Genomic DNA, 11,664 nt, shown 5'->3' with positions numbered 1-11,664 from the left:
GAAGGAAGGAAGGAAGGAAGGAAGGAAGGAAGGAAATAAAGGAGTGAGGGAGGGAGGGAAGGAAAGAAAAGGAAGGGTAAATTAAATTCTTCCAAGTAATTAACATATGTGAAAGCCAGTCACATAACATTTTAGAACTCAGCAGATGTATCTTTAATAAGTGTCTGATTAAAAGTTCAACAAGTGATTATAGAATAAATGAAGGATAGTTAACACAACAATAAGAAGTGCAAAAAAATCTCAATTAGATAAATCTACCACATGCTAAAAATGTCATCAACTTGACCTAGCTCTACTGTTTGTTGCTAAAAGCCCATTTTGAATCAACCTCAAAGAGTCTTGTTTGACTACCTAGAAAAACATTCTGTATACAACAGATACTCATTAAATGTTAACTGAATGAATGGTTTCTCTTCCCAAGCAATTGGTTGTGCTGAAAAGAAACATAAAATTATACCTATGTGTAACACAAAACAAAAGCTAAGTACTAGCAGCTACACTCACATAGAATAAGAAAAGAAAGAGAGAAGAGTCTCAAAAGTTTTAAGTGTATCTTGAAGCACAAGAAAAACATTGTAATATCTGTCTAGCCATTGCCAAATCTTTATATTTTGTTCTTGAAATAAAAGGGCCTGGTATAGGATTGAAATAAAGGTACACCATGCCTTTCCCCCTAAGCTCTAGGCCCTAAGAGAAACAAAACATTTTCACTAGGGCTTGATTTCAGGCTTCAAAGTTCTGATTTAAATGGTATTTAAACTTAAACAAAAATGAAAGTGTCTCATATAATCAATTTTTGTCCTACTGACTGGATTTATCAAGCAAATGTGGGTAAGTGGGTTTTTTTGCCTAAATTATTTTAATAATCCTTTCATTTTACCCATTGTTATGAGCTGAATTGTGTCCCCCCAAAAATTCATGGGATGAAGTCTTAAACCCAGCATCTCAGAATATGACCTTAGTTTGCACATAGGGTCACTGCAAATAAAATTACGTAAGTTAGAATAAGGTCATACTGGGATAGGGTAGGCCTCTGAAAAGACTGGTGTCCTGAGGAGGGGAGGGGCGGAAATTTGAGCACAGAAACTGTTTAAAAAAAAAAAGAAAAGAAAAAAAAAACTTTAGGCAAAATTAAATTTATTTGAGCAAGGAACGATTCATAAACTGGGCAGCACTCAGAACTAAAAGAGGTTCAGAGACCTCTGCTGCTGCATTATGGACAGCAAGCTTTTACAGGCTGACGTGAAAATAAGACAAAGAAAATACATTTAATTGGTTGGAGTGGAAAGACCCTAGTTAGAGATCATTGGCAGTTTCTGATAGGTAAAGTCTCTAGTTAAAGGTTAGTTGGCAATTTCTTATCAGTAAAATCTCTAGTTAGAAGTTCACTGGTGGCATCCATTTGGTAAAAGTCTATAGTTTTACTGTTTACATTGGGCTTCAGTTTGCTTATGCAACAATTTAAAGCACTGGAGCTGCCCCAGCCTAATGACTTCCCCACTCGTTTTTTTTAACAGTACACACACAGAGTGAATGCCATGTAAATATTGGAATTACACTGCCACAAGCCAAGGAACTATACCAGAAACTAGGAGAGAGGCCTGGAATAGGTCTTTCCCTAGTGCCTTTAAAAGGAATATGTCCCTGCTGATACTCTGATTTCAAGAATTGTAGCCTCCAGAACAGCAAGACCATGTTTCTGTTGTTTAAGCCACCCCATTTGTGGTACTTCTATATAGCAGCTCTAGGAAACTACCATCTATATCTAAGGATTTTCTCAAGTATGATCCTGGGGAGTAAATGATCAACATGAACTGCTTGAACAATGGCTCATATATTCTTATGAGTAATTTGTTTACCCAAATGCCTCAGAAAATTCCATTTTGAATTAAACAGAAGATCCAAGGAAGAGAAAATATTTTCACCGCCTGCTGAAAGTAGTTGCAGCTAGAGAAGGGAACAGATACAAGGACACTAAAACCAACAGGAAGAAAGGAATATGAACCCAAACAACTCATGCAAGAGGACAATTAATTGAGTGAATTTTATAAAATGAAAAAATGGTTCCATGATTTGTTTGACTAGTAATCTCAAATGTACAGCTTTTCAACAGAGCAGAAGTGGCATCTGAAATGTGACTCAGGCTCACTCTTCTCTTTGACAAATCAAGGAGGTTGGAGTTATCTAGTTGTGTGCTTCTATGATTTTGTATCTTTGGGCTTCTTATAAAAATATTTTTAAAGACTTTTTACAGGCCAGACGCAGTGGCTCATGCGGTAATCCCAGCACTTTGGGAGGCTAAGGTGGGCAGATCACTTGAGGCCAGGAGTTTGAGACCAGCCTGACCAACATGGTGAAACTCTGTCTCTACTAAAAATACAAAAATTAGCCTGGTGTGGTGGCAGACGCCTGAACCTGGGAGGCGGAGGGTGCAGTGCCCCAAGGTCTTGCCACTGCACTCCAGCCTGGATGGCAGAGCAACACTGTCTCCAAAAAAAAGAGGCTTCTACAGAGCAAATTCAAAATTGATATAACTAATAAGAAAATTATTGGGATGGGGGGAAGACTGCATTTTTACCACCAACTTTTTACCACTTCTTTTTTTTTTTTTTTTTTGAGATGGAGTCTGTCTCTGTCTCCCAGGCTGGAGTGCAGTGGCATGATCTCGGCTCACCGCAAGCTCCGCCTCCCGGGTTCCCGCCATTCTCCTGCCTCAGCCTCCCAAGTAGCTGGGACTACAGACTCCCACCACCACGCCCGACTAATTTTTTGTATTTTTCAGTAGAGACAGGGCTTCACTGTATTAGCCAGGATGGTCTCCATCTCCTGACCTCGTGATCCGCCTGCCTCGGCCTCCCAAAGTGCTGGGATTACAGGCGTGAGCCACCGTGCCCGGCTCTTTTACCACTTCTAACATCTAAATGGGAGAACTAAGTTCCTTTAGATTCTGATTATATGTACCAAGGTTATAGCCATTTATTTCTCTCCTCTTTTATCCAGCCAGTTTTGGTACATTCTTCATTTAAATTAATAGGTTGTGATTTATAAAAATATTACATACAATCTTAGCCCTTCAGAAAATTGATCTTCATCTCCTCTCTCAACCTCAGGTTGAAACAGATAGGTCACTTTCTGGGCATCAATTTCCAGAACTTTAAAAATGACATGCTCTACTCTGTAGCCTTCCTTCTCCCCAGATCTCCCTTAGTGACATTGTTTGGGGCAACATCATTAGACTTATTAAAGTTAAAACTGATTCCATCTCTAAATTCCAAAACAAAAATGTTAAGAGATTGTCAGTGATGACATAGTAATAACATCAATATTCTATGAAATAATTTAGTGGGAAGAGAGCTGGTAATGTTTTGATTATTTATATCACCATGTTATTCACCAGAATGGAATCTAGCTTTTATCACTGTAGCTAAATAAACCAGGTATGAGCTGAGGAAAGAGTAAATCTGAACAGCCTTTTTATTTTGTTACAGGATTTTAATTACAGGATTTAACTAATTTCATTTTTTTTCATTATTTTTCTTGGTCTAACACAGTTTTTTCTAAGGTCCACAGTTTATTAATAATCCCTTTCATAAATGTAATGCAACTACCTCTAACACCTCCAAAAACATTCAGAAATGCTCTCCTTGCTCTAGTTAAAAAATGCCATGGGAGTGCCAAGAATAGGAAACATCAACCGGGGTATTTAGCACTAGATTGACAGAACTTGGCTCAGACCCGCATTACAAAAACAAGTCTTCCAACTGTGGTTTTGCTTCAAGGCCGACTGCGGTTTTGCACTGTGCTGAAGTGCTTTTGGATAATTTTTTTGAAGGAAATTTACAAAATAATGCTGTAAGAACTGTGTTCTTTATAAGAACTCTTAGGTTACCTTCAGACAACAAAAGCCAATGAGAAAGTCAAGATCACCTTTTCAAATCTCATGCTCTGCTGAATCATAATGGGGAACGCAGAGGGAAAGCTGTTTGTCTCCAGGTACTGATTCAGGAGGTAGACCCCGAGGTACACATCTTGCTTGCCAGGCAGGAACACCCCTGGGCAAGAAATCTTAAAAAGAAAGAAAACAACAAACAAGAGAGAGAAAATAGGCTTTCCTTTGTTTTGTTACACGGGGCTCTATTTCTTCTAAACTCCTACAGACACTGACATTTTCCCCATCACCTCATTCCCTCACCTGTACCTCCCAGCGCCAACGTCCTCCCTCCCCTCTGCTCTCCTCACATGAAATTCCAATTCCCTCACAGGTCTCCACCAGGTGTCACAATCGCGCTCTCGCCGGCTCCTCTCCCCGCCCCTCCAGGATGGTAGTGCGGAAGCGGAAGAGGCTGCAGGGCCGGGAAGCCTCCGTTTAGTCCGCCTGGTCCTTGGGTCCGGGCCGCCATCCGCGATGCCAAGTCCCCGGAGGAGCGTCGAGGGACGGCCACTGGGCGTCTCCGCTTCGAGCAGCAGCAGCAGCAGCCCCGGCAGCCCAGCCCATGGCGGAGGTGGCAGCGGCAGCAGGTTTGAGTTCCAGTCCCTGCTCAGCAGCCGCGCTACCGGCGTGGACCCCACCTGCGCCCGGCTCCGTGCGTCGGAGAGCCCAGTACACCGCCGCGGCTCCTTCCCCCTGGCCGCAGCGGGCCCCTCCCAGGCGCCCCCGCCTCCGCTGCCCGAGGAGGACCGCATGGACTTGAACCCGTCCTTCCTGGGCATAGCCCTGCGCTCCCTGCTGGCCATCGACCTGTGGCTGTCCAAAAAGCTGGGGGTGTGCGCGGGAGAGAGCTCGTCGTGGGGCAGCGTGCGACCCCTTATGAAGCTGCTGGAGATCTCGGGACATGGCATCCCCTGGCTGCTGGGCACCCTCTACTGCCTGTGCAGGAGCGACAGCTGGGCCGGGCGCGAGGTGCTGATGAACCTGCTCTTCGCCCTGCTGTTGGACCTGCTGCTGGTGGCCTTGATCAAAGGGCTGGTCCGCAGGCGCCGCCCGGCCCACAACCAGATGGACATGTTTGTCACTCTCTCGGTGGACAAGTACTCCTTCCCGTCGGGCCATGCCACAAGGGCCGCCCTGATGTCGAGGTTCATCCTGAACCACCTGGTACTGGCCATTCCACTGAGGGTGCTGGTGGTTCTGTGGGCCTTCGTCTTGGGCCTCTCCAGGGTCATGCTGGGGCGGCACAATGTCACCGACGTGGTTTTTGGCTTTTTTCTGGGCTACATGCAGTACAGTATCGTGGACTATTGCTGGCTCTCACCCCATAATGCTCCGGTCCTCTTTTTACTGTGGAGTCAACGATGACACTATCTCATTGATGATGGCACCGGGAGGTCTGAAGGTTTCCACATTCGATGATGCCAAACTAAACCAGCAGCCATCCCGCTTGTCCCTCTTAGGCATTTCAGGCTTCCTTTGGGATTTCAGGTGTCCTACCATCTTGATGTGCTGCTAGGCTGGAGCACACGCTGGCCATTACTGAACACAGCCATATTAGGGAAAGCAAAAAACCCTCTATTGCATATTTATTCAACATCTGTTTATGTCTCCAGGACAACTGCAAAGAAACCAAGCTGAGGTGGTTATACTGTTGCTGTTAAAAGTTGGTATCAGTAAGATTTGTGTTTTGTGGTAATCCCTAAATCAACATACCACTTGTAAACTGAACTTTGAGAAAGAAACATGATGTTCATTCTGTAAATATACATGCAGACAGGCCATGTACTAATCCTAGTCCTTTTCCTGAGGTAGATTTTAAACAGTATTTTTAAAGTTCAAGACATAGGTTTTTCTAGTTTATTCCCTGAAGATCTGTTGCCATAGTTGGGAGATTTCTTCTTAATCCTGATTTTCTTGGTAAGCTTTTTTACTTTATTTTCTCTTTATTATCTCTATCCATATTTGTGATCGCGTAATGGGAAAAGAGATTATAATACTTGTCTTTCTCTCCTCTCCCTCCACCCCTCAAAAGATCTTTATGTATTTCCCACTACTCCCTGTCTTTTAGCATTCAGAGAAGAAGCCAAAAACTTGCTTAAAGAGGAAACACTTAAAAGGTAGGCATATCTAAGATGCTCATAGAAAAGGAAGAATGGGACATAACCCCATGCTTATTTCTGTTTACAACCTAACATGGCATGAGAGAGGGCAGAGAAACTAAGTTGCTGGGGAGAGTCAGAAGAACTGAAAGTTTGGGAATAGGCTGACCACATATTATGCCAGTGACCAGTATGACAGGAGGGGCCCTGCTGCCAGTCATCTCCACTGAATAAAGAATAATGCTCCTCTATCAGGGTAATAAAATGGGAAAAGAACGTCTTCTCAATGTAAGAACATAAGCTTTCTCGTATATACCTGTATGCTACAGTTTTTCACATGGAATTCCGTTTTCTGAGGTACAGCACATTTTAGGTAATAGTATTTAACTTGAAATTCATCAGGGGAGTCTGCTGCTGTACCAGGCACAAGGTATAATTCCAAAATTTCTGTTTACATTGATCTTTACATTTAAAGCCGTTCATCCATGGTGCCTCCCCAAATCATAAGACCAAAGACCACCAAACGCAGGGTAGACTCTGCTCATTATTCTTTGACCCAGAAAGACTGGAGAAGGCATGTGCTTTAAATGCTGCTCTACCTGAAAAGAAATCCTTTAAATTACCTATGGAAGTGATGTCCTCAGATAATCTTAATGACTGTTTGGCATTTATAGATAGAAATTATTATGGACTTTGATCTACCATACTGAGGTTCGGATAGGAACCTGGAGAATGGCTGTGATAAGTAGGTTTTGATTGAGTGAAAGCATGAGCTTGTTCAGAGTGAGGGACACAGTGAAAAAGAAACAGCCATGCCTCAAAATCAAATCATTTGCATTCCCACAACATCCTGAACACCGACTACCTCTTCACTTGCTAAAGCAGCTAAACTGTGAAGCTCTAAGTGGGTTGGGTTTGTTGTTTAACCTTAGTGAGATCCTTTGTTTTAACTGCAGCAATATTCAGGCCAGATATTTGGAAGCAAATGATATTTCCTCTTGCAGTGTCCACAAATCTGAATATGAGGGGCATGAAATTAGGCTTACCATCTAGTTCATAATTACAATTTTGGAATTCCCTGTTTTAGTTGCTAGGGCCTGAGTTTTCTGACTTTTAAAGCATAGATCAGTTTCACCTGATGTTTTTGAAGCATCCTAAGTACTGTAGAGTAGAAAACTGATTTCTTTGTGAATTGTACACTGAGGAATGCCTTTTAAAAATCAAAATAAAATTAACCAATAATGGTGAATGAAGTGAGATGAAAACTTGCTTAATTTTTGCCTTGATGAGGAGGGAGACTGATTTATTATTTAACTTCTCAAGAGTTCCTTCATCTTCCTGCACAATTTTTAGAGCTTAAAACTGGTATAGCACGACTTAATATGGTCTAGCCCTATTTGCTGTCAGCAAAGTGGGACAAATCCAGGAAATTTTGATCACCTTTCACACCCACATGTATGATGAAACCACAGCATTTGCCAATTGTATGGAGGTCAACCAGATTCCATGACAATTTCCTGTTAGCATTATGCTTGTAATCATAGCCAGTAGAAAAGCCCCTAGAGGAAAGGTGGCATGACATTCTGTTACTAACTACATGGAAGGATTGGAAAATGGAAACTGAAATAAGAGGGAATGATAGACGCCCAAGTAGAAACCATGGAGTCACTCTGCAACAGCACCTCACTTAGGAAAGATTTGGTAATTACAAAATATTTGTTGATCGATTGATTTCCCTTTTGGAATTAGCAAGCCAGAGCCATCACTAAAGGGAGAATAGCATAGGAAAATAACTGATTGCTTCATAGAGTTGGCAAATAATCAGGAAGTGATGGAGCTTTTTAAAATTATTCCCTGGTTATTTAAAAAAGTTTAAAATCCGTTCACAAATTTTTATCCAGGAGAAGAAAATAAAATTCTACCTGGACTTAATGCAGGGTTGTTTGAAAATAATAAAAAAATTCATGATAAAGATAAGAAACATGTTAACTTTAGAACAAAAAAAAAAAAAGGTGGAAACAGGTGGAGCTGAATTAAATGTTAAGAAGTCAGGGAAAACCAATATGGAGAATCTTAAGGACAAAAGTACGATCTGTCCCAGAAGATAATGATGTGTTTGTGGTAAGTGGGGGATGTGGGGGAGGGTTGTTGAAAACCACCTGAGACTATTTAAGAGTCCGACTTGAGGTTAAGGAGGGGGAGTTCATCGATCTCTTACCGCCCGGATCTGCAGCTCCACCACCACCTCCAGAGGCATCGTTCCCTGCGTGGGCGAAAGGACTGGAATGAAAAGATCCTTTTGTGCCGAGCCTTGGACCAATTTTTTCTTAGTTTAGCACAATCCCTAGAGCAGATGTTCACAGAAGCTTCCCCAGTCCCCACCCCTCTATTCCCCTCCGTCCCCCGCTAGCCCAGGTCCCTCCCACCGGGACGGGTCTCTCACACTCGAAGCTGGAGTGCAGGCTTCCAGAAGGCGGAAGCGTGGCGTTGCCAGGGACACTCAAAGGCGCAGTCTTCCATCGTGGAACGCGCGCGAGGCCCCAGCGCAGACGCGCGTACTCGCGGTGCGCCGCTTGGAGGCGCGGTCGCTGTCTCCCACGCAGTGCCCCCAACTGGAGAGACTGGCCCTGTCTGGCGTGGTAGGCGGATAGAGAAACGCCGACAATCCCAGATTTCTTTCCATCAGCTCCTGTTATCCTCAATTACCATGTTAAAATGTTTACCGTTTCCATTTTGAAAGTAGAATGACATCATAGGTCTGTTATAATTTAAATAGTACATGTTTAGTAGCTGCACGACCCCCAAGCCTAGGAATTTCTGTAACAATTCTCATTTAATATAGTTGCCTGTTCCTAAAAATACTCTTTTGCTTATTAAATGTTATGTTTGCTTCGGAAAACATGGCCACCGTCAATAACAAACGTGTGCTAATTAGAAACACAAGGTTAATTCTTAAACAGATTTAAAAGTTAGGTATCCCCTGTTAGCAACAATAGAAGTATGTCAGTCTCTCCATAACGGTGTCCAGCCTTTTCTGGGGTTTAGTTTAAGGCAAGCGTTGAGTAGCCCAATGGGTAGTTACTGTATTTGCCAAAATCACAGTTACGCTGTAAAAACTGTCAGAGGTGGTGGGCAGAGCAAGAGTTCTGAATGAGTAGGGGACATTCACTATATATAATAGACAAAAATGAAGGAAAGGAGCAGGTAGTGGCTCCTTCTAGCAATCCAAAAAATCTAGGAAGGCCAATGCTGTCTCTGAAAAAAAATTAAAAATCCTAAATTGTGTTCAGTCATTTATTACTAATATTTTGCATTAGAGAGTTATACAATTGGAAATAGTGCAGAAGGATGGTCAAAACAAGATTAGGTATTCATTTTGGTAACTGAAGTTTATTTCCCTGGAAGGGAAAAACTTGGTATGATAAGGAAGGGCATATTGTGTCCTTATCCAGTTCCTAGTGCTGTGTCTCTCTGCATACCAAGAGATACAAGTGGGCACCTAGCTACCTATAGTGTCCAGATCATTGATTTGTCACTCACAACTTGCTGACACCCAGAGTGATGTGGGACAGGACCTGTGATGATCCTAACAGGTAGGTCACCAACACCAATGCTAAGAAATCAAGGAGAGTGACAAGCAGAACAAATTAATAAATAGCCAGAGTTGTATTGGGAGAGAAGAATCAGTCTTTATTGAGGATCTGCGAAGTGCTAGGGACATTGCATATGCTAATTCATCTCATCCCTATAATAACTCCATCAGGGAGATATTATTATCCCTATTTTACAATGCAGAATCTAAAGCTAGACAGCCTTTTACTAAAAGCCACAGACCTAATAAGGGAGCAGCCACATTTGAATCCAGGTGTGCCCTACCACATCATTGGGTCTGCAACATAGACATCTTGTTGATCTCCAGAGACACAATGTTCCATCCTATGCTCTTCTTAGTCTTAACTCTTGATCTAACTGGTCTCTCCTTGCTTGGCTGCTAGGGCACAGCTCTCTTCTGGTTTCCCTCCAACTTTCTGGCCATTCTTTATTTGTCTGTTTATCCTCCTCTGTCTGGCTAAGCAATGTTTCTAGGTCCTTTCCTTTCCTCACTCTGTACCCTTTACTTAGAGTGTCATCCATTGCAGGCATTGATTAACACATGTACACAGATTTATATACCCCATCAAGACCTCTCTTCTGCTGCTCCTGACAAGGTGGAATCTCAATATCATATCTTATATCATACATATAAATATATGTGTCTCCTCTTTGTAGCAACTGCCATAATAGCAGTTCTACATTTGTTCCTGTGACTGTTGATTACTATGTGTCTCCATAATCTGTAAACTCTGCATGGCTAAGTATTTATACCCTAAATAGAAGATAATAAATATTTTTGAATATTAAATGCAGAGATGGTCAAGCCAATCTGTGGGGGTTAATGTACATGGGTAAAGAGAGGTCCCATCACATGGGGTAAAAGAAATCTGCAGAATTAGAAAGGACCAGGCACAGCTACTTCTGCTAATCTGCTATGGTGATATTAAATGAGTTGATGGGGATACTTCACACTCTTCTAATTGTCCCCACCATGGTTACCTGAGGCTCTCAGCTGCTGTGGAGATGTGGATACCCAATGCCTCTCACTCATCTTGCAAAGTAATTTATCATTGAGGCTGTCCACCTCTGCAGGGGGCCAACAAAGCCTTTTAAAGATTGGACTGTCACCACTACAAGAGAAAGGCTTTGTTAACTGGGTAGGTACCTCTTGGTGGCAGCAAACAGATTTCAATGAACAACCTCTATTTCCAGAGAGTGTCTGCAGTGCAGCTTGGCCAGTAGTGACATCAGCATTGCAGAAATGATACAGCAGCACATCCTGTTCACATCCTGGCCCCAGATAAGAAAATGAAACATGCCCCAAATGGGGATTTTCCAAAGAGTAAATTAACAAAAAACAAGAATATGGCAGATAATTATGGCTCAGATTTTTTTAACTAAAAAAAAAAATTATAAGACACAGAAATCATATTTCAAATAGTAAGTATATTCATATGAAAGGAGAAACTATTAAAGAGACAGCACTAATGGGAGGGGTATGGGAAAACACATTGATAGGAGTGTAAATACATACAATGTATTCGTTTTCTATGGCTACTTAACAAATTTAGGGGCTTAAAGCAATACAAATTTATTATTTAATTTTGTGAGAAGTCCAACACAGATCTCACTGGGCTAAAATAAAGGTGCCAGCAGGGCTGCATTCCTTGCCTTTTCTGTTTCCTTGCTTTTCCAGAGGTTGCTCATATTCCCTTGGCTTAATGTTCTCTTCTCTCATGTTCAAAACTGGCTACATAGAGCCAAGTCCTTCTCATGCTGCCATCTCTCTGGTTCGTTCTTTCTTTTTCTTTCTTTCTTTCTTTCTTTCTTTCTTTCTTTCTTTCTTTCTTTCTTTCTTTCTTTCTATTTATTTCTATTTCTTTCTTTCTTTCTCTTTCTTTCCTTCCTTCCTTCCTTTCTTCCTTCCTTTCTTCCTTCCTTTCCTTCCTTTCCTTCCTTCCTTCCTTCCTTCCTTCCTTTCTTTCTTTTCTTTCTTTCTTCCTTTCTTCCTTTCTTTCTTTTTTTTTTGAGACAGAGTCT

The 11,664-nt window shown here is 42.0% G+C and overlaps 2 protein-coding genes across 2 annotated transcripts in view; one reads left to right on the top strand and one right to left on the bottom strand.

The window, feature by feature from the left end:
* The window catches only part of SPATA6L (spermatogenesis associated 6-like), a 59,628-nt gene extending 50,902 nt beyond the window's left edge, over window positions 1-8,726 (bottom strand). Inside the window, exons 1-3 of the mRNA XM_011937345.1 lie at window positions 8,474-8,726; window positions 8,249-8,293; window positions 3,928-4,065 (exon numbers count right to left, since the gene is read on the bottom strand). Coding sequence (XP_011792735.1) covers window positions 3,928-4,065; window positions 8,249-8,287 — 177 coding nt within the window. The 5' untranslated portion in view covers window positions 8,288-8,293; window positions 8,474-8,726. The remainder of the gene's footprint in view (window positions 1-3,927; window positions 4,066-8,248; window positions 8,294-8,473) is intronic.
* PPAPDC2 (phosphatidic acid phosphatase type 2 domain containing 2) lies at window positions 4,324-7,279 on the top strand. Its single transcript, XM_011937344.1, has one exon. The coding sequence runs from the start codon at window positions 4,406-4,408 to the stop codon at window positions 5,294-5,296; it is 891 nt and encodes a 296-aa protein (XP_011792734.1). The 5' UTR covers window positions 4,324-4,405; the 3' UTR covers window positions 5,297-7,279.
* Window positions 8,727-11,664: the final 2,938 nt, after the last annotated feature.

Source organism: Colobus angolensis, unplaced genomic scaffold (assembly GCF_000951035.1).
Source record: "Colobus angolensis palliatus isolate OR3802 unplaced genomic scaffold, Cang.pa_1.0 Scaffold162, whole genome shotgun sequence".
NCBI lineage: Eukaryota > Metazoa > Chordata > Mammalia > Primates > Cercopithecidae > Colobus > Colobus angolensis.
Note: the sequence above shows the minus strand (reverse complement) of the source record. Positions and strands in the feature narration are given on the sequence as shown.

Excerpts from the sequence above, each read along its gene's own strand:
- PPAPDC2 (XM_011937344.1), top strand. The coding sequence starts at position 4,406 with ATGCCAAGTCCCCGGAGGAGCGTCGAGGGACGGCCACTGGGCGTCTCC.